The sequence below is a fragment of the Oncorhynchus mykiss genome, chromosome 22, assembly GCF_013265735.2.
Source record: "Oncorhynchus mykiss isolate Arlee chromosome 22, USDA_OmykA_1.1, whole genome shotgun sequence".
In the NCBI taxonomy this organism is placed as follows: Eukaryota; Metazoa; Chordata; class Actinopteri; order Salmoniformes; family Salmonidae; genus Oncorhynchus; species Oncorhynchus mykiss.
In genome coordinates this window covers 2,467,107-2,491,052 of record NC_048586.1, presented here as the reverse complement: position 1 = coordinate 2,491,052, position 23,946 = coordinate 2,467,107, and the positions used below count along the sequence as shown (strand labels likewise).

Sequence of the window (23,946 nt, the reverse complement as noted above, 5' to 3'; positions counted from 1 at the left end):
TGGGGTAGTGGTGAGAATGAAAATCCTAGATTTGTAAAGTAATTTAGCAAAATAGATAGGTCTTAAAATATAATAAGTTATATAATGTGTATGCAATTGTTTATCATCTGCTGGCTAAAATCTCCGATGGACATGATTGTTATATATGCAACACGTTTCATTTGTTAAATCTGGCACCCTGGTATGTGTAGGCTACTTGTAATTAATTCATTGGCCTCAATTTTAACACTACAATTCAGATGTTAACACTTTTCTTTGATACTTGTATTGATAAAATATTCCTTTCTATCTACAGTATGTGCCTATAAGATATGTGCCTCTATATCTAAGCACAAAATAAATACAAAATATTCCAACATGCTTTTCGGCTGAGACCGGTTTGGTTATGCATGGATGGTTGCACAGTATTGAATGACTTCCAAATTGTCCTAGTGCTCCGTTACATACTTGCACAACTCATGCAATACTGTATTATTGGAGTATAAACACCGATTTAACAGACACCTCCGCAGTCCCCGCAAGACGGGGCCCCTACCCCCTCCTAACTGGCAATATTGGATATTATCTGGAAAATTATCTTATGTCGTTTCTTGTAATAGCCATCTGTGACTTTAAATAATTATTTATCTCAACGGATTCCTAAAAGATGTGTCCTGAGATTTGGTCAGATTTGTCTAAAATCCTAAATGAATGAGGAATGAGCAGGAACAGCTCTACCATAAGGACCCCTTTATCCATGTATTCATTACATGTAGTGCAACAAGACCACTCATGGTCTGAAAAGTTCTCTACTTTTAATAGATTTAAACAAACAGTATTGGAATCACCATGCATCAGCTGTCAACTCCATCTTCCAATTAATACTACTTTTGGTTCAAACATGTTACATTTAATGAGGTTTTAGGATCATAAAGCAACTAAGGCTAACACAATTGCTATTGTGCATATCACTTGAATGAAGTCCGATTTTTGTTCAACTCAACTCTGTCAGAGTGCTAACATATCTGATAGTATGGTTATGTTTTTGTTGGGTACTTTCAAATGAATCATGTTACATACTTTACAACTGTTTGTATTGAACTTTTATTTTTAGAGGCAAAAATATGTCTGTTTTGAGTATCTGTTGTCAACTCCATCAGAAGCTTGTCAAATCCATCACTGATGGAAAAATATTGAATCACTGTTTTGCTTGCTCATATCTTGCGGCCCCGCGAAACTGCGCTATGCTACCAAGTATAAAGTTGCAATAACTCAATAAATAATTCAGAAATGTGACATGGACAGACATCAACTGCATAGTATGTCACCCATATCAAGTGGAAACATCATTAAGCATTTTTTTTAAGGGGAAAGATGTTATGGTGGGAAACAATATGAAATATAATTGTATGCATATAAAACATTTCTATTGCATACTAAATTATAAATTGTTAAATAATAATCACTAATTTGAATAGCGACTTTGAAGTGTTGTGGACATTTCAGCTTTCGCTATGGCCATTAGTCTTGGAAACAAAATACATTGTTCGAGACCATGGCTTTAAAAGTACTTGATTGGCTAAATGTCTCCATTATTGTTGATGTGTATGTATTTCATTTGACCTGAATAAAAGTACATATAGCCTACTTGAGTTATGGTGATAAGAATATATTTTATTTTAAATTATGTTTTCTACATTGGGGTTACACCCCTAAAGAAGAATACGAACAAGAAGAGATAAACGCTTTCTAATACTGTAGACGTCCTAAATTTCATCCACGTGCGTCAGCCCCGGGTAAACACCATGCCGCATAAACTGATTTGCTGGTAACTTTGAGTGTAAAACTTTTTGGAGTCAACAGCGATAAAGAGAGCGAGGGGGCGGAACCCCGCTGAGCCCTTGCGCTGAACGACAGCCAATCGCTTCGTTCTCTTAACTGCCAGTCACCGAAATCCATCCAATACCCGCAGTGCCATTTCTAAACTGTATTCCCTACTGTGTCCTCCAACTGTTGTATGTTCTGTCAATCGCTTGAGGACTGAGTGGGAAAAGGAACAAGCAGAGTTAGAGGCAGGACAAAAGAAGTTATATAGTTCGCTTATATACATATATTTTAATGTTTTAGAAAAGCGTGATGGTGGGGGAGAAACAATAGCGGTGGATGGACTTGACAGTGTAGTTATGGAGCCCCCTTTGAGCAAGAGGAATCCGGCGATAAGATTAGCGGATTTGGCAGCGACTCAACCTCTTCCTCATCAGAATATGACAGGCTTCCCGGGGCTAGGGGTGCATCACCCTCACTCCCACCATGCCCACCACCACCCTGGGGAGATGGGCAACGACCCCGGAGTGGCACTCACTCCATTTGGACCCGAGCACATGGCACAGACAAACGCTCTCAAACTTAGCCCCTCTCAGCACATTCAGAGCCATCACGAAGCCCAGACCGCTGCAACGGCAGCATCCTTCACTTCTGCTCAGACCACAGTAGGTTTCCCCGTGGCTCCTCACCCCCACTCAGGCTACTCTAGCAGCAGGGACTACATCCTCAGGAGAGAACTCTCAGCCTCGGCTATGCATGCACTTGGCGACCAGCATAGTTCCGCCTCCTCCCCTCATCACCATGGCATGTTCATCGCACCAACAGGTGCTTATGGGCACGCCGAAACTGGTGCCCATCCACTTTTCTCTGGACTCCACGACCAAGCGGCCCCAGGTGCCCACCACCACCACCACCACCATGCCCTCAACGGGCAGATGCGTCTGGGTCTACCGGGGGACATCTACGGCAGGCCAGAGCACTTTGGCCACAGGCCCGAGCACTATGGACCCTCTTCTATCCACAGCTACAACTCCATGAACCTCAATGTGAACATCGCTTCTGCTCCTCACGGAGCCGCGGGGGCATTTCTGAGATACATGAGGCAGCCCATCAAGCAAGAGTTAATCTGCAAATGGATTGAACAGGATGAAACTTCAAAGAAGCCCTGCTCCAAAACGTACAGCACCATGCACGAGCTGGTCAACCATGTCACGGTGGAGCACGTCGGGGGACCGGAGCAAGCCAGTCATGTCTGCTTCTGGGAGGAATGTCCGCGGGAGGGGAAAGCTTTTAAGGCGAAATACAAACTGATAAACCACATCCGAGTTCACACGGGAGAGAAACCATTCCCTTGCCCTTTCCCCGGCTGCGGAAAAGTTTTCGCTCGCTCGGAAAATCTAAAGATTCACAAAAGGACACACACAGGTCAGTTCAAGTTTTCCGAATGATTTTAGAACTGCATTAAAACAAACAGAAATCGATCTCTTGAATGAAAGTAGACGCTTTAAAAATGTTAATGACACTTTTTTTTGTCATAGACAACAAAATATATATTGTGAAAAGCTTTCATTTGAATTGCTGGCGGGCATGGGGTGAGCATGCGTAAAAGTAACAGGAACGAGATTTAATTGAATAAAATTATGAATTATGGTCAAGCCAAGGCATCACGTGATTCGATGTACAGTAATAACTTTCTGAAAGATAGCTATTTACTCGAAGAGACGTGGAAGCTAGAGGTGGGGGATTATGCCATATGGTTCTAGTTATTAGTCCGTATGACGTTTACGCGGTTATGGGTCATGTTAGCGCTATGTTGATTAATCGACTCTTCACAGCAGAAGCAAACCATCACTTCAATGTCAAGTATGGATGTTATACGTTACTAAATCGAGCTCCTAAAAACTGTAGAAGACCAGATGAAAATGAAACCATTTATTTTGGGGGGGAACGTTATAACAGTTTTAGACTATTGTGTTATAGGCTGGTGATAACCTATTGGAATCTTGACCCATAATAAGTTCAGGCTGACCAAAGGAAAACAACAAAGTGAAAAGGGCTACTGGGGCTGGCTTTTCTTCCAAAATAATATACAGTAGCCTAGTACATGTCCTTAGAGGCCGACCATAGCGATGGCGTTTGTCAGTCTAAACACTTGTAGTATGATGCAATACAGTACGCAGCGGCACGCATGCTATGTTACCGAGTAGCCTGCAAAGCAGACCCAATGTTCCACCTTATAACTCACACGGCGACGACGTAAGTGAGACAAGTGTGTCATTGAGGGCTGGCCTGTTTGGACAGCAAGTGGCTCCCAAGACTGGACTCACGCGAACAGCACGGCAATCAGATCATGTCAGTGTCTTTGGTAGTAAGTGAGGAGGGAGACAAGAGCAGATCCCACTGAAACCTTCATGATGCACCATCAAGCCTTTGGGGATTACTCAGTAACAGCTAGCAAGAGAAGCCCCTTTTCCGTGCAGACTCAGATTGTGGCAATAACACGTTTTTCTAAAGTACAAACACAAACAATACACCCTAGGGGTCGCCCCTACACTGTCATGGTGGCCCGATGTATGTTTTTTCTATTTTGAGTTGTCCATTTTACAATCATAAATCATGCACATTATTCTCAATACAAGCATTACAACAGATATGTTTCTCTTTCGCCAAAAGGCATTCATTTAGGACTACCAATGCACTTGTGTCCGCTGCACTTATCTCATAGCCAACATTAGCCTACATCAAAGCAACCTCTGAATGTTTTCGCCTTCTGGCATTCACAACAGCGAGAAAAAACAGACGCAATGGGAAGAAAAAAACAGTGACTGTATAGTCTACACATTTCCCCTGCGCGTTCACGTGTATAGCCCACGGGCCACCCTATGACATGTTCCACGTGCGTCAGTCAGTCAGGAACATTCCTTGTACATGTGGGAGAGGAGTGACGCCGATGTAGATGTATAATAAATAAGGTATATCGGACAGGAAGCCCTAGTGGCAGAGTGGGCTGCCACACTGACCATTTTTGGAGTAGCCTTATACTGCGGGAAGTGATATGTTACCAGTTAAGCGGTGGTTTCAATTATGGGCCTACTTTGGGTAGAGCATCTGAACGTCCATGTTGAATAACGGTGAAAATTGACGATCCTTTGTATATGTCAAATTTAAAGAAATTGGCTTTGCTGTTTGCTGGGAATATATTGTATACATTTAATGTCATAACATTATTATTGGGCCGATCCATTTGGTAACTTCTTGGACTTCGATCAAATGTGTTTTTATAAAGGATATTATACAATGTCATCATTATGTTGCATATTATGTTAAAACACGTGCACCCTTTCCTGATATGATATGAGTAGCCTCTAATGCTAAATATCTCAATCTCTTCCAGGGGAGAAGCCTTTCAAGTGCGAGTTTGATGGCTGCGACAGGAAATTCGCCAACAGCAGCGACCGGAAGAAGCACTCACACGTCCACACGAGTGACAAGCCTTACTACTGCAAAGTCAGAGGCTGTGACAAGTCCTACACGCACCCCAGCTCGCTGCGAAAGCACATGAAAGTCCACTGCAAGTCGCCCCCGCCCCCTTCTGCCAACGCTTCATACCATTCCTCTACGAACCCTCTTGGCGCGCCCCTTTCGCCCGCCTCCGAACCGCACAGGAACCGGTCCGCGAACCTCTCGCCTCAGGTTACCAACCTCAATGAGTGGTACGTGTGCCAGGGGAGCGGGGGACCCAACCATCTCCACACCCCCTCCAGCGATGTGCCAACTTCGGACTCAGACGAAGAGGACTCTTTCAGAAATTCAGACCCGAGGACAATGCTCTAATGTTTACAAACATAACACATTGCGTTTATTCCCCAAATTATCTCCCAACTGGTTAGAAGTGTAGTAAGAACTACCTGCATGGGGACTGTACTGACTGTAAGCATATAAGTGGGACTTTATGGAGCAAGAAATAGCGCCGCGGATGTCAGATGATGATGAAGAACAACAGCCAATAAAACGTGCCCTCTCTGTTCGCTTTCTAAAGAGCCGAATGTATCAACATCTCAACAAGTCTCAATATAGAAAAGCTACAATCACCAGTATTATTTGAGAAAAGGAAATCATATTCATTTTGAAAGCTTTATTATTTAAATAGGCTATAGAGAGGACCAAGAGAAGCCTAAATATACTGAGAACAGAAATACAATGTCACCAGTAAGGATAAGTCTTTGAGAAAACACATGCACACATATGCAGGCTACATTTACATGCCTGCATCGTTTAACACGGATGAATTATGCTTACATTGACATTGTCCATATGATCGCAATCCCTGGCAATGTAACCTGTTTTATTAATCAATGTCCAATCCCAGACAGAGGGAAGAAATAGACGTTGCTCATGCAAAGTACATGAACATTATCAACAGCCCATGAACACTATAATATTGCCTAAACATCCAAGAATGGGGGAGTGGCATTCCATTTTTCTTACGTATATCTCACAGTAGATGCGAGAACTAATGTAGTCTAAACATCCAATTGAACATCGAACACCTGCAGATAGCGACAGACATTCGCACCCACATGATAATATTGCTAAGACGCAAGTGTCTTAAAGGGTCCAAACTTAGTTTTAAGATTTAAGACCATGTTTGGATGGACTTTTGTTATATTTAAGAACAATTTAAGACTATATTTTATGCAAAAAAACCACACCACTTTTACACAAGTTAAAGAGTACGAATAAGTCCTTTGGGACCCTAAATATGTAAACTGACAGGTTTTGTCAATTACGGTCGGATTTGTATATAATTGTACTGATGCTCGTGAATGTTGTTCTTAGTCTTAATTACGAATAATATGTTGTTTTGTACATTGTAATTTATTTGCTGGTATAAATGTTGTACTGGATTTACAGAGACACCAAAGAATAATAATATTAATTTTGGTGAATATGTAATAGACCTACTGATGGTTTTGTTCTGTAAAAGAAAAATAATTATTATTTACTTGAATAGGCAGTGTATTGTGAAACGTTCCTCTTCTCGCATGCCCTTTGTAGTGACTGTGTTTTTCTATTTGGGGTGCATGGTGCCATTATTTACGATGGATAAAAAGTGATGATGAAACAGCTATGATTGTGCAGACCCTTGATGTTCGTGATCCCGAGTGGCGCAGCGGTCTAAGGCACTGCATTTACAGACCCTGGTTCGATTACAGGCTGTATCACAACCGGCCGTGATTGGGAGTCCCATAGGCCGGCGCACAATTGGCCCAGCGCCGTCCGGGTTAGGGTTTGGCCAGGCTAGGACGTCATTGTAAATAATAATTTGTTATTCACTGACTTGCCTAGTTAAATAAAGGTTCAATAAAAAATAAACTGACAGGATGAATTCATTTTAAAGCTTAATAAACACACCAGGCCGTGTTAGTAGTTAATACGTGTGTTTTAGTTAACAAAACTGTATTGTTTCTTCATAGAATGCATGAGGCCTGTCAGTGTAGGATGTCATTCCTTAGATAAGGATATGCCTACATAATTGACTTGTTTGCACGCAGTAAATGCAACCGTTTTGCTGGTAAACTCAGTTGTAAAGCTATTATCACATTATCGTAGCCTACAAATGATCGAAGTAATCGTAGACTACAAACACCTTGCCCAAAACAAGCAACTGGCTGGTTGGATACCCGACTCTAATAATCACAGACGTAAACATCAACGGTTTTGTCAACGAGACAAATCAACATTCAACGGGGAGCCCCTCAAAGCTGACAAAGATGAAATGCGAGGGAATATGTGAATTCATAATTATTGACAGTTCAATAAAGTTTTCACTGGTAACTCACAAACAACAGGCACAGTAAAGGGCTGGTATAAACCAATCAGGGCTAATGGAGAAAAGTATAGCCCCTTAATGGCGTTGTCTGAAATGCGGGACAGGACAAAGCAACCGAGCCATGAATCATTAATTGAAACAATAAAATATAAAATATATCAATATGTAGGACCTTGTATAGACTATATAAAACAAGTCCCCCTTCTTATTTCCTCCATTAAAACGCGCAACCTCACTTTCAAAGTCGGCCCTGTCCAGAATTAAAATTGGCCAACCCGAGTCTTGCACAACTTCAAAGGCCTGCTATACTTCTGAGCGGAAGGCCCGCCGCTTTGACACTCTTCATGGTGCGTTACGATTTCTACAGCAATTGGGGAGCGAGACGCTCACATTTGAATATGTCTGGTAAAAACCCACTAACTGCCACTAAATGGACTATCATCAAAGCGCACAGTGCACCTTCTCCCCGAAAAACGTAATGTGTCGACAAAGATAGTCCTAGCTGGCCTATATTGTTGACAGAAAATGAAACAGGCCTACAGGGACAAAATTGTTTTGCCATTTTTTTGTGATAATGTATGGTAGTATAGGATGGGCAAATAATAGGCACAGACGATTTTATACATGCAGTCATACAACAGACACAGGCGAAATTGAATTGTCTTAAAAAGTGTGCCATTTACGCAAGAATGAAATGAGTGAAATAGTAGAATGCATTATTCATATGTCTTTGCGCTCCATAAGTCACATTTGTAAGAGAGTGTTAAGAAATAGTCGTTATTTATCCCATAGTATTAGAGGGCCTCTTGAGTCTGGTTTCTGCGTCATGTAGAACTAGATGCAAAAACAGAATGGCAGCAACAGAAACACACAAACAAGCACCTAATCAACCGCACACAGTTCAACGTCAGACTGAGTGAAAAGCAGACTGCTCTGAGATGTAGGCTAACCAATATAAATCACTGATGGCTATGACAATAGAACAACCCAGAAAACGGACAGATTCCCAAATAGTCATCTCCATCGCAAGGCACTCTATTGAGATGCATGTTACATTGACCTTGTTCGAAACGTTTGTTGGCAATTTTCACCTCTCGTACCTTTCCTCCTGCTTTGTCTCCAAATAGTTTTTATTCCCTCTTTATGTAAGCTAACCAAGTTTTATTGACTACAAGCAGTGTTCTGACGTTTCTCCTTTTGGCAATAAACCGTTATTTGGACTGAATCCATTTATATTTATTTAAAACAAGTGCTCCGTGAATGTTGCAAAATAAACACGATGAAAAATAACCAAAGCGATAGTTCCCTCCGCCCGATGGGACTTAATGAAAAGGAGTGAAGCAGTCACCATCAATGAGAAACGCTTTGAAGTAGAACTTATTATCTGAGGAATACTTTTGGGTTGTCCTAACGACAGCACTGAATGGGAAAGGCTCTCTCCTTTGTCAGCGATTTGTTCTCCTTTAGTGGGATGCCGGTGGAAATCACTTACATGGGCCACCTTACCATGCTGCCTGCAAATCAGTAACCGACTGAGTCAGACATGCAGACGCCACTTTGGCAAGGACAAAGCAAAAGTCGCAGGGAAAACGTGTCTCGTTCTCTCTCATTTTTCCTTTATATGGGCTGAATGATAATTTTGGAGACAACAGTAGAACCAAAACAAATGCGGTCTTGTCAGATTTAACAAGAATTACCCATCTTTCTGAAGTTGAGCACAACGAGCATAAATAAAATGGTTTGTGGTCTAGTCATTAAAACTACTACGAGTGATAGGTTTTGTTGACTATAATATAAATAATAAGGGTTAGGCCTACCTGGAGAAAATCTTACCCCTGAAAAAAATTGATGGCCCTCCCTTCAGCAAAATATATTCTCACTAAACCCTCCCTGAAGGCTTGAAGAAAATTAAAACAGTGACCCTCCCCTATACACCAAAATTATAATTAGGTGGATAGCAGAGAACATGACTACGGTTTACCCTCACTTCTAGGACAGACCATGGCCTCGTTTCCTTTTGCAATGCTTTACTATAATGTACCAGATGCATCGTTATTTACCAAAGTGTTTCCCAATCAAGCACTTAGCGGGAACATTCGCTAAGTGCATTTTTAAACTATTTGGATGCATACTGATAGGATCGAAAGAAAAGCAGCGCTGCTCTTAGACCAGCTTTATCTATTCAAATTTGACCTTAACATCAGAATTATTCCACAATACTGACAATGGATCAGCTCCTAGAGAGATATGACCACCTATGGCTGCAAATGGGCTATTGAGGAGGCTTATTAATAATGCACTACATCACAGATTGGGCACATCACTGCGCACATGTTGTCACACATCATGAAACACATTGAGGCAAGAATTACAGACAGCAGCCTAGAATTAGGTAAATAGATTTCAATTCAATTAACATACAAATTATTTCAATGTTATTTAAATGTGTAGGCCTATGTAGCCTAATGTATTAATATTTTGCAGTCATCTCGGTATTCGTTTTAAACATTGTTTTATTCTTTACTTGTTTGTAACAATTGCAAAGATATTGACCACTTTATAGACTATTTGTACTCAACTTCTAGAAACGTATTCTTAGGACATACTACATATTCTATCGACATACTGTCCACAATGACTATACATCTTATCACACACACACACACGCACACGCACACACACGCACGCACACGCACGCACGCACGCACACACACACACACACACACACACACACACACACACACACACACACACACACACACACACACACACACACACACACACACATACATACATGTATATATATACAGTACCAGTCAAACGTTTTGACACACCTAGTCATTCAAGGGTTTTTCTTAATATATATTTTTTTACCATTTTCTACATTGTAGAATAATAGTGAATACATCAAAACTATGAAATAACATATATGGAATCATGTAGTAACCAAAAAGTGTTAAACAATTAAGCGTATATTTTATATTTGAGATTCTTCAAAGTAGCCACCCTTTGCCTTGATGACAGCTTTGCACACTCTTGGCATTCTCTCAACCAGATTCATGAAGTAGTCATCTGGAATGCATTTCAATTAAAAGGTGTGCTTTGTTAAAAATTAATTTGTGGAATTTCTGTCCTTCTTAATGCGTTTGAGCCAATTAGTTGTGTTCTGACAAGGCAGGGTTGGTATACAAAAGACAGCCCTATTTGTTAAAAGACTAAGTCCATATTATGGCAAGAACAGCTCAAATAAGCAAAGAGAAATGACAGACATTCATTGCTTTAGGACATGAAGGTCAGTCAATAAGGAACATTTTAAGAACTTTGAACGTTTTTTAAAGTGCAGTCGCAAAAAGCATGAAGCGCTATGATGTAACTGGCTCTCATGAGGACCACCACAGGAAAAGAAGACCCAGAGTTACCTCTGCTGCAGAGGATCAATTCATTCGAGTTACCAGCCTCAGAAAATGGCAATTAACTGCACCTCAGATGGCGACCTGGCCAAGATAAAGCAAAGCAGTGCGACAAAAAACAACAACACAGAGTTGCACATGGGATAAACAAAAGTACAGTCAATAACACAATATAAAAATCTATACACAGTGTGTGCAAATGGAGCAAGGAGGTAAGGCAATAGATAGGCCAATAGTAGCGAATGAATTACAATTTAGCAAATTAACACTGGCGTGATAGATGTGCAGATGATGATGTGCAAGTAGAAATACTGGTGTGCAAAAGAGCAAAAAAAGTAAATAAAAACAATATGGGGATGAGGTAGTTGGATGGGCTATTTACAGATGGGCTGTGTACAGCTGCAGAGATCGGTAATCTTCTCAGATAACTGATGCTTAAAGTTAGTGAGGGAGATATAAGTCTCCAACTTCACAGATTTTTACAATTCATTCCAGTCATTGGCAGCAGAGAACTGTAAGGAAAGGCGACCAAAGTAGGTGTTGGCTTTGGGGATGACCAGTGAGATATACCTGCTGGAGCGAGTGATACGGGTGGGTGTTGTTATGGTGACCAGTGAGCTGAGATAAGGAGGAGCTTTACCTAGCAAAGACTTATAGATGACCTGGAGCCAGTGAGTCTGGCGACAAATATGTAGCGAGGGCCAGCTGACGAGAGCATACAGGTCGGGTGGGTGGTATGCAAGGCTTTAGTGACAAAACGGAAAGCACTGTGATAGACTGCATCCAGTTTGCTGAGTAGAATGTTGGAGGCTATTTTGTAGATGACATCGTCGAAGTCGAGGATCGATAGGATGTTCAGTTTTATGAGGGAATGTTTGGCAGCGTGAGTGAAGGAGGCTTTGTTTGCGAAATAGGAAGCTGATTCTATGTGTCATTTTGGATTGGAGATTCTTAATATGAGTCTGGAAGGAGAGTTTACAGTCTAGCCAGACACCTAGGTATTTGTAGTTGTCCACATATCAGTAGCGTGCCGTGGGCCTGGGGCCTGGGCCTTCAGTGAAGTCCTACACAGTCCCACCCAAATTAATCCACCTCTTATTACCATCATTATTGTGCCATGGCTCTAGACACTATACATTTAGACAGAAACGCAGTATAACCAGGCGTTGCGTCACCTTGAAATTAAAATTTTTATTCAGAGAATTGCAGGGGAAGAGTACAATACCTTTTCATTGTTCAGCTTCGTTGCCCTGCGCGCTTGTTCGTTGAGCTGTAGATCCACTCGGGTGTACCCAAAAGTTTTCAAAAGCACCATTGCTTGTAAGTGCCCAGCCGTACTTTGGTGTCTCGTTGCTGCCTTGGTTAGACAACTCAAGTTTGCAAAGCCAGTGTGGCTCCAAACACCAAATCCATCACTTGCAAATAATAGGCATTCCCAGCAGTACAGTTTGCAGTGCTTCTCGGAGCGCTCGTAGTTGGAACTTTGAAAGTGGCGAACGAACCCCTTTCCCGCCTGTGACAGGCTTTGTAGCGTCAGCGTCGACCTCTCCTGACAATGTCTAACTTTTCTTGAAAAGTTTGTCTTGAGAATGGCGTTATAATTATATCCTCGACCAAATCGATATCTTCTCTTTCCGCCATTGTGGGTTGAAAAAACAGCTTAGTAGTACGCAAATTAATTTGTTTATCAAATTCTGTTTCCTAGTTCTGAGATTCTGCATAGACCTGCCTCTCAATATTGGTAATCCAATCAAAAGACGTGCACGCACTACGCCTGCTAGCTGGCTCCTGTGTAACACTGGAGCCAGCCAGCAGGCGTACAATAGCCAACTCTAAAGCTGATTGGTTGACACTACATTTTTATTTCCATTCACTTTAAGCTACAAGCGGCCGCACTGTTGATTCTGAAGGCCTGAGGGCAGATTTTAGACCCCTGGCAAGACATGATGGCTGAATATGATTGGATAAAAGATCTAACATAAAGACCAGCCCTCCAAATCTCAACCTGGGGCTGGAAGCAGTGCAACCAAGAGGAAAGCTATGAAATGAAGAGTATAACTCTTACTCTGGGGAATAATTTAATACATATTTGTGGGAAAATATATTTAAAAAAAAATATATATATATTTTTTTGGGCCCTGACGGCCCACCACTGCCACATATTCTACGTCAAAACCGTCCAGAGTAGTGACGCTAGGCAGGCGGGCGGGTGTGGGCAGCGATCGATTGAAGAGCATGCATTTAGTTTTACTAGTGTTTAAGAGCAGTTGGAGGCCATAGAAGGAGTGTTATATGGCTTTGAAGCTCGTTTGGAGGTTTGTTAACACAGAGTCCAAAGAACGGCCAGATGTATACAGAATGGTGTCGTCTGCGTAGAGGTGCATCAAGGAATCACCCGCAGTAGGAGCGACTTCATTGATATATTTAGAGAAAAGAGTCGGCCCGAGAATTGAACCCTGTGGTACCTCCATAGAGATTGCCAGAGGTCTGGACAACAGGCCCTCCGATTTGACACACTGAACTCTATCTGAGAAGTAGTTGGTGAACCAGGTGAGGCAGGCATTTGAGAAACCAAGGCTGTTGAGTCTGCCGATAAGAATACGGTGATTGGCAGAGTCGAAAGCCTTGGCCAGGTCAATGAAGACGGCTGCACAGTACTGTCTTCTATTGATGGCAGTTATGCTATCGTTTAGGACCTTGAGCGTGGCTGAGGTGCACCTGTGACCAGCTCGGAAACCGGATTGCACAGCGGAGAAGGTATGGTGAGATTCAAAATGGTCAGTGATCTCTTTGTTAACTTGGCTATCGAAGACTTTAGAAAGGCAGGGCAGGATGGATATAGGTCTGTAACAGTTTGGGTCTAGAGTGTCACCCCCTTTGAAAAGGGGGACGACCACGGGAGCTTACCAATCTATAGGAATCTCGGACGATACGAAAGTGAGGTTGAACAGACTAGTAATAGTGGTTGGAACAATGGCGGCAGATGATTTTAGAAAGAGAGGGTCCAGATTGTCTAGCCCAGCTGATTTGTACGGGTCCACGTTGTGTAGCTCTTTCAGAACATCTAATATCTGGATTTGGGTGAAGGAGAAACTGGGGAGGCTTGGGCAAGTTGCTGTGGGGGGTGAGGAGCTGTTGGCCGGGGTTGTGGTAGCCAGGAGCAAAGCATGGCTAGCCGTAGAGAAATGCTTATTGAAATTCTCGATTATCATGGATTTATCGGTGGTGACAGTGTTTCCTAGCCTCAGTGCAGTGGGCAGCTGGGAGGAGGTGTTCTTATTCTCTACTGAAGGACATCAATAATAAGAAGAGACTTGCTTCTGCTAACAAACACGAGCAATGGACATTAGACCGGTGTAAACCTGTCCTCTGGTCTGATGAGTCCAAATGTAAGATTTTTGGTTCCAACCTCCGTGTCATTGTAAGACGCAGAGTAGGTGAATGGAGGATCTCCGCGTGTGTGGTTCTCACCATTGAAGCATGGAGGAGGAGGTGTGATGGAATGGGGGTGCTTTGCTGGTTACTCTGTCTGTGATGTATTTAGAATTCAAGGCACACTTAACACTCAACTGACCTCAAACCAATTGAGATGGTTTGGGACGAGTTGGACCGCAGATTGAAGGAAAAGCAGCCAACAAGTGCTCAGCATATTGGGGAACTCCTTCAAGACTGTTGGAAAAGCATTCCAGGGGAAGCTGGTTGACAGAATGCCAACAGTGTGCAAAGCTGTCATCAAGGCAAAGGGTGATTACTTTGAAGAATAAAAAATACAAAATATATTTTCAAATGTTTTGGTTACTACATGATTCCATATGTGTTACTTCATAGTTCTCATGTCTTCACTATTACTCTACAATGTAGAAAATAGTGAAAATAAAGAAAAACCCTTGAATGAGTAGGTGTCAAAACTTTTGACTGGTATTTTGTATATACTGTATACACTACCGTTCAAAAGTTTGGGGTCACTTAGTAATGTCCTTGTTTTTGAAAGAAAAGCAAATGTTTGTCCATTAAAATAACATCAAATTGATCAGAAATACAGTGTAGACATTGTTAATGTTGTAAATGACTTTTGGAGCTGGAAACGGCTGATTTGTTATGGGATATCTACATAGGCGTACAGAGGCCCATTATCAGCAACCATCACTCCTGTGTTCCAATGGCACGTTGTGTTAGCTAATCCAAGTTTATCATTTTAAAAGGCTAATTGATCATTAGAAAACTCTTTAGCAATAATGTTAGCACAGCTGAAAATGGTTTTGTTGATTAAAGAAGCAATACAACTGACCTTCTTTAGAATTGTTGAGAATTTGGTGCATCAACATTTATGGGTTCGATTTCAGGCTCAAAATGGCTAGAAACAAAGAACTTTCTTCTGAAACTCGTCTGTCTATTCTTGTTCTAAGAAATTAATGCTATTCCATGCGAGAAATTGCCAAGATACTGAATATCTCGTACAATGCTGTGTACTACTCCCTTCACAGAATAGCGCAAACTGTCTCTACCCAGAATAGAAAGAGGAGTGGGAGGCCCCGATGCACAACTGAGCAAGAGGACAAGTACATTAGAGTGTCTAGTTCGAGAAACAGACGCCTCACAAGTCCTCGGCTGGCAGCTTCATTAAATAGTACCCGAAAAACACCAGTCTCAATGTCAACAGTGAAGAGACGACTTCGGGATGCTGGCCGTCTAGGCAGAGTTGCAAAGAAAAAGCCATAACTGGTTGCATCACTGCCTGGTATGGCAACTGCTCGGCCTCCGACCGCAAGGCACTACAGAGGGTAGTGCGAACGGCCCGGCACATTACTGGGGCAAAGCTTCCTGCCATCCAGGACCTCTATACCAGGCAGTGTCAGAGGAAGGCCCTAAAAATTGTCAGACCGCAGCCACCCTAGACATAGACTGTTCTCTCTGCTACCGCATGGCAAGTGGTACCGGAGCACCAAGTCTAGGTCCAAGATGCTTCTAAACAGCGTCTACCCCCAAGCCATAAGACTCCTGAACAGCTAATCAGACGATTGGTAGTCCTATAAGGCGGTGCACAATTGACTCAGCATCGTTCGGGTTTGGCCGGGGTAGGCCGTCATTGTAAATGAGAATTTGTTCTTAACTGACTTGCCTAGTTAAATAAAGGTTAAATAAAATATGAAAAAATAATAAAAAATAAATCCAATCAGGAAAACTGATTGGATTTGAAAAAAGTCATAAATGTAAGGAAATGTAATGTTTTTTTCACTCAACTTTGAACCTAAATCCAATGACATTGTGAAATGTCGACAGAAGGTAACAAGTGATTCTCTAAAAGCCGTCTGAGTTTAAAACATCTTCTATATTACAGAAATGATAGTGTCAGAATTAGATTACTTCCCAAGCGAAGTGAATGTTTTGTCTTCTCGGCTATACAAGGTTGTAGATCAGACTCTGAATGTCATAGAAACTAACCAAAGATGTTCTTATATTCATCGGTCATGAGTTTACAATGTATTTTACAGCTTGTTTCTAGCATAAAGCATCGCTGACCAAAGTGTCGTTGTAGAGCACTTTATATAATAGAATCCATGTTATTTTCTTCAATATCTTAAGTTACAATTTTTGCCATTTGCTTTAACAAAAGGTAAGCCTATGGCATATCCTCACTTACCCCCTTCATTTGAGTCCTGGATTTAACTTAACACACCAAGCAGTTTACTGACAAGGAGGTAGTCTGTAGAGTGCATGGTAGGTGGAGGATTTTTCCAACAAACCTATGGCCTAATTTGGTCTGTCAAACAAGTAAGCCTACCTCGTATTACTTAAATAGGAAGAAATAGGTTTCAACACCTACGCCTTCTTGTTGTTGGTCAAGTCAAATTAAAATGAAGGCAGTTTAAATGAATTAGGTCTTCTCGAATTTGCCTACTTTCAGCACCATGAGCTGTCCATTTCTGATTGGTTTAGCAGCGGCAGCTGCTTCAGGTTTTAGCACCACAATGTAAGTTATTGAATCTGGCTCATTGTGAGGTCAGTAACTCAGATAAATACCTTAATAGTGGGAAAGAAACATTGTTTTTACTCAAATCAATTATAGTGCTAGCAAGCTATCAAAGTTGACCCCGGTCTTCATCTTCACACTCTCCCTCTCAAACTAAAGATAACATACAGTGGGGAGAACAAGTATTTGATACACTGCCGATTTTGCAGGTTTTCCTACTTACAAAGCATGTAGAGGTCTGTCATTTTTTTATCATAGGTACACTTCAACTGTGAGAGACGGAATCTAAAACAAAAATCCAGAAAATCACATTGTATGATTTTTAAGTAATTAATTTGCATTTTATTGCATGACATTAGTATTTGATACATCAGAAAAGCAGAACTTAATATTTGGTACAGAAACCTTTGTTTGCAATTACAGAGATCATACGTTTCCTGTAGGTCTTGACCAGGTTTGCACACACTGGAGCAGTGCCAGAATGGTAAGTGTATGGTAATGGGCCTCAACATCATTTTCTGACAGGATAACACTATAACGTTAAACTTGCAATATTTTCAACTTCATATTAATTATCTCAAGCACCACCCCAACATCAACATATGTGAAAATGTTGTGTTTCTATGTTTTGTAGCAAAAAAAAGAGGAAGATAAGTGTTTCCAATGACATCATCAACCAAATAGTAGTGAATTAGTTGGCAATTAGTAGGCAATGCCTACTCGTAGTTGGTTAAAATCACACGATGCACACTGGTGATGTCATTGGAAACACTTCTGTTCCTCTATCATTTTTACTATAAAACATAGAAAAGTGCAATTTTCACATGTTGATGTTGGGTTGGTGCTGGAGATGGTGAATTTGACATTGAAATATGACATATCCAGCCAACTTCTCAGACGAGCTCCAGCTAGGCGCTTATTGAAGGTTCTTTGAGACGGATTCTGACCTGCTTAGTTGATATGTTGAAGCATGCCAAAGAGGGGTTTGTGCATCTCACCATGAGACGCCCATCACCACCCACCTCAGCCCACATTGCCACACGAAGTCTTCATGCACCTGAGGTAGATAAGCTGTGATGCCTTACACACCTCTATCATCTAAGAGACTACCAGCCCTGCTCTAGGCATCCCATTTGGAAGCTGCAGAGGAAATAGAAGAACCTCCGTCATGAGCAGGAAGAGCACAGGAGGTCATTCTCTAGGCAATCCAAGCCTTAGTCACTGCCGCGGGAGCAACGTTAGCACCGCTACTCTCCTGACCATCACAGCTCTAGGCCCTTCCAACTAGAGCCATGGTCATTGCCACACCAGCTGATTCTCCCAGAGTAAGCCTGGCTACTCCCCTGAGAGACACAACCCCATGCTTCCTCTGCTAGCACATTCACCACCTCCATGGGACCGTTGAGACTTCCACTATGTCCCAAGGTGGCCCAGCTATTCACCAGATCGTCATCACTACAGGCTCCCCCGGCTAGACCCTATGTCGTATCTACTACAGCCTTCAGGGAGCGCCACTAAACCCTGAAGTGACCCAGGTGCTCTCCCTACCGACACACCACTAGGCCCCCACCGGCCTGAGCCACCAGAGCACCGGGTCCACGTCTGCTTTCCAGACACTTCCAGTGTGCACAGTCCACCACACCAAGGTCTGCAGCACCCTCAGCCAGATCCTTAACTAGGGAGACTCCTTCTCCAGTTGTGGAGCCACAGTCAGCCGCTGCCATAGGAGATGTATTGGCTACCGTTGTTGTCCTCTCCTCCCAATGCAAACCCCCTGCTGGTCGAGACTGACAAGCAGCTGGAGCAACAGCCTGCAGCTCTTGCAGAAGTCAAGTGCAGCCCAGACATTGAGGCCTTTCCAATCACAGCCTAGTTCGATGAGACCCTTCTTTCCTTCGAAGTTAAGCCTGTGGCCACAAGGACACGCTCCTGCTGGCCTTGTGCTGTCAGCCCTTGCCATGGTCGGACCCACCTGTACCAGGCCAGGGGTCCCTGCTGGCCCAGCCTGCTAGCACCCTGCTATTTCCAGCTTTGAGGATCCTTCCAGAACTCACCTCAGGGGCCATTCCAATCCTCTCCTTGGGGGACCCGCCAAACATCACCCCGGGTGACACACAAGAAGTCCCCCATGATGTCCCCATTGACCTAGACGTCCAGTTCCCTGCCCTCACTGCAGGGTCAGATTCAGAGTTCCCTGCCCCCACAGTAGGGTTAGAATTTCAGTCCGGCCTACCCGGTAGGTGTAGAGGGCTCAGGTGTAGAGTGTCCCGCCTCTAAATTAGGGCTAGTGTATCCTTCCCTAGGGTTCCCTGCCTTCCTGGTAGGTCCAATGTATGTTTTCAGCCCTAGCCGGCCCTCAGTCTCTGGCCCTAGTTGCAACCTCACACAATTCTGGCTTAGGCCCCTGGACTGCTGCCTTAATACTAGGGACCCTGTTATCTGCCAAGTCCAAGGTCCCCTGCAGTAGTAGCCTCTAAGTTTTCTGCTCTGCCAGGCCCTAGGTATTCTACCCAAGTAGTCCCCACTTTTACGTCACCACCAGATCTACAGTCTCCTGCACTACTCGGATCTGGGGCCTCTGGCGTATCATGTATACAGTTCCCTATCCTGCCAGGCTTAGAGACCCCTGCCATCTTAGGCCCTACATTAGCTGCCCGGTTTTCAGGTCTGCAGTCTCCTGATCTGCTCAGATTGCAGCCCCCTGCCTTAGTTGGTAGGCAGTTGCCTGGCTTGCCAGGTTTAGGGCCTCCTGCCCTTCTAGGCTGCAAGTTACCTGTACTATGTTCTCAGTGCTCAGCCCTCTTCAGCCCTCAGTCCCTAGCCCAGGTTGGTCATCAGGCTACTGCCTGACTATGCTCAGAGTGACCAGCTTCTCTAGTAGGGCCAGAGCTCTACCGCTCCCCTAGCTCTCGGTTAGTTTCCCAGTCAAGTCCAGAGACAGTTTCCAGGTCAGGTCAAAGTCTGTTTCTGTGTCAGGCTAGGAGCCAGTTTCCCTGTCAGGTTCTGAGTCATTCTCCTTATCAGTTCCAGTCAGTGTTAGGTTTAGAGTCATTCTCCCGCTCAGGTTCTGAGTTGCATTTCCTGCCAAAGTTATCAGCACTAGGCTCCCAGCCTTCAGAAGTTCTAGTTTGCTGTCTCCATTCCTAGTCAGCCCTCACTGCTCCGCCAGGCTATAGGTTCTCTCTGCCCCACTAGGTCTGCAGTCTCTGCTCGCAATTGGTCCGCAGCCCCCAGCCTCAGCCAGCAAGCAGTCAGCATCCTCAGTGCTACTCGCCAAACCTCCTGATCTAGTTCTAGGTCCTGGGTCTCCTGTCCCACTAAGTGTGGAGTTATCTACTCCTCTATGTCTGCAGTCCCTGCCCCAAGCCAGTTCGCAGTTCCCAGCCTCAGCTGGCACCCAGTTGCCTGTCCTGACGCTAAGCTCCAAGTCCCCTGCTCAGCTAGGTTTTCAGTTTCCGGCCATACCTAGCTTGCAGTCCTCAGTCTTAGTAGTAGGTGCTAAGTCCTTTACCCTGTCAGGCCCTGAGATTCCTGCCTTGTTTGGCCCTCAGCCCCTTGACCGGTGGAACGCACCATTCCCTGACCGGGAGGGGGGCCTGCTGTCTCCAGTTCTAGGGGGCCACTGTCCTCCTGTGCTGGAAGACCCTCCGGCCCTCGCACCTGGGGAACCATCTGACCTCTTCTCTTGGGACCAGCCGGTCCCTGCCTTCGAATCCCTCTTGAGACTCACCCAGGGGTCCACACCTGCTCCACCATCAGAGCCATGGCGAGCAGTGGTGAAAGAATTACCAACCTCTGCCACAGCCAGTGAGCTGCCAACCACAGTTGTGGCCGACATGCCACAATCCTCCGCTGCAGCAGGAGTGCTCTGCTGCCAGCTACGGCCAGCCTCCAGTATAGTACTCCGTGCCAACGGATGGGCTCCAGCGGTCCTGCAGCAGCTGAGTTAGAGGGTCCTTCGCCACACCTGTGGCGTTCCATGGGATGGGCCAGAAGTCTCTGCACCTCTGTGCACCTCCCTCGAGGGGCGGCCCCTAAGCTCCTTGTATGCACTTGAGCCAGCACCCTCCTGGCCACCATGGTCTTTTAAAGTGACAGTAGTAATCAGCTACCCTTCTTGTTCAGCCAGATGCACACTAGGACTGCTGGATAGGATTAGGCCCTTTCAGGACTAAGCCCCTCATTGAGTCCTTTTAAGAAATCCAGGGGCTGTGTGAAAAAGTCCTTCATTAGTAACGTGGCTCTTAAAGACCTTCTCACATCTACTGGATCTCTCATAGAGCAGCCAACGTGTATCATTAGATGCTTTTTCCCCCTTCCACTTTATTCAAAGACCTTCGCTAAACACAGAATCAAGATGTTTAGGTTATGTGTCTGACTGTGACTGCCGATAACTTCAGAATGAAGTTAACTAGAAATATGAAGTTGCCAAAGTATTTGCAATTGTTGCAAACTAGTGAAGGATACAATTATGCTTCAAATTAAAACCGAGATGACTGCATTACAAGTTGGCTACATGGGCCTATATAACCTATTTCAATCATATTTCAATCAATTTCATGTTCAAAATTATATTTTGCGACTATGCAGCTTTCTGTCATTTTTGCCTTCATGTGTTTCGTAACGTGTGACACATGTGCGCAATGATGTGGCCAATCTGTGATTTAGTGCAATATTATTGGGTAAGCAAAATAAGCCGCCTAAATATCCCATTTGCAGCCATAGTTGGTAATATCTCTCTAGGAGATGATTTGTCATCAGTATTGTGGAATAATTATAATGTTAAAGTAAGATTTGAACGGCGAAAGCTGATCCGAGACCAGCGCCGGTTTTCTTTTGTTCCTATCACTATGGACACATGGTATGGTCTAACGACACTTAGCGAACACTCTCTCCACGTGTTTTTTGGGGGGAAATTTAAAAAGTTGGCTCGTAAATAACGAGGCATCTGGAGCAATCATCGTAATACGTAAATTACATCGCAACTTGGAAACAAGGCCCTGGGTTGGGTAAATTCCAATTTCGTTTAAAATTCCAATTCAATTATTTTATTGATTAATGAAGTAGAATTTCCACAATGGTCAACTTATGAAATTTAAATGAATTGGAGTTCAACATTTGTACATTTCCAGTTAATGGAATTAATGCACATACTCTAGTATAACAAATGTACTGCAGTATTTGTTTGAATAATTTCAATTTGTATTTGTATATTTTCAGTATAGCTAGGATATCTGAACAGTGAAATGATCAGCCTGAATGAACTGAATTCAAATTGGAATTTGTGGAATTGTTGGGGATAATATTGAATTGGGATTTGAATTATTGGAATTTATGTTACATTGGAATTGAGAGGATATGGATTATCTTTGAATTCAAAGACTATTCTGGAATTTGAATTGACTTAAATGGATTTCACAGCATGAGGTAATTGAATTAGAAATGTATTTGTGGAATTTAACCCTAACCCCAGTAATGACGCTTACATGCTGTGTTTCTATCTTAAAATGTTGTGCATCCATCAAACATGTAAATGTTGTGAAATGTGTATATTGGTGTGTGCAATGTCTGACCCTCACAGGACTAGGCCGATATGTTTTGTTTAAGAGTTTGGTTTTTCATGGTTAACTTGTAGCTAATGTTGGCACTATTGCTTGTTCATGCATGCCTTTTGTAATGCCATATACATTATGTACATTATATAAGTTTCCAGTAAAAGCCAGCTTGCTGTCTCTCGTGCTTCAGCGCATGTGCAGTAGCCATGCCTTAAAGGCCCTTCATGGTCATCTGACTTCTGCATTGGCCTGTAGCATTTACGGTGATATGGCCTCTGCAGAAGTCAGGGCATTCATACGTCTTGCGCTTCGTGGAGCAGTGCAGAGCTGTAGTGAAGGAAGTTGTCAAGGAAGTGGGTTGGTGTTTACACAGGACCTCCCGCCCTCACCTACGATCAACGAATCTTGTCAATGTGGAGCTGTACTGAGCCCTCCGCATTGTTTAAACATTTGAGAGGGGTACGGCGATGCGGTACGAAGCCCAACGTGTCCTGCGTGCCTCCAGAGGCCCCGTAATTGCGTCACACCATCCATACAGAGCCTCCAACAACATAATCAGATCAAGCATTTATTGGCTCTTAGAGACGATTCTAGTCCCTTCTTTTGCTCCCGCACATGCGCGCTCTGTACTGCCGACATACAATCTGTACTCAGGCTGTGTAGTGAGAGCTGCGCCTTATTTGCCTTAAGGCTCGCACACACCTCACCGAATGTGGAACTAGCGCTCGTCTGCCGATATTTCAGCGGGCGGTGTTTTAGGGACCACCCACTTTAGACGTCTGACATTTTTTAAAGTGATTCTACATGTACATTGGCAATTTAAATTCAGAGGTGCTAAGTACTCTCGGCCAGCAAACGCTATTGGTGTGTCTGATCCCTCTTTCGGGTACCTGGTTATTTCTTATGATGTGTAAATATCCCCGTGTTGCATTTGTATAATATCATGCCTTATGTTTGTACATCTCCTTGCATGTAGACTTTGCATATTAGTACTATGGTTAATATGATTGTGATCCTAGTGATTGCGTACTCTGCCTTTTTTAGAATACACGATGTATGAAACATTCAAATGGAAGCAGCTGTGCCCGTGCATGTGTGTGTGGTGGTGACAAAGTGGTATGGTAATGAGCCTCAACATCCCGTTCTGACAGTACAACACTATAGCGGGCATATCTTACCGAATCACTTAAAGTTACAAGAGGATGAGAGCATATCCAGCCAATAGCTGGGACTATTTCCAGATAGATGGTTTTTCATAATAAGAATATTGGGAATAAGAAAACAAGTTACAAAAAATAGTATATTTTCCAAATCAGAAGAAAAGTTCCATCTTGCGACGGCTTTGCCCTGCGGACTGTTCGCTTCTCAAAATAA

General features: G+C 43.3%; 1 protein-coding gene across 1 annotated transcript; it reads left to right on the top strand.

Annotated features, from left to right (window-relative positions):
• The first annotated feature begins 1,992 nt into the window (after positions 1-1,992).
• Positions 1,993-6,932, top strand: zic5 (zic family member 5 (odd-paired homolog, Drosophila)). The gene is made up of 2 exons (XM_021578633.2): positions 1,993-3,228; positions 5,198-6,932. The coding sequence occupies exons 1-2, from the start codon at positions 2,163-2,165 to the stop codon at positions 5,635-5,637; spliced, it is 1,506 nt and encodes a 501-aa protein (XP_021434308.1). The 5' UTR covers positions 1,993-2,162; the 3' UTR covers positions 5,638-6,932.
• The last annotated feature ends 17,014 nt before the right edge of the window (positions 6,933-23,946 follow it).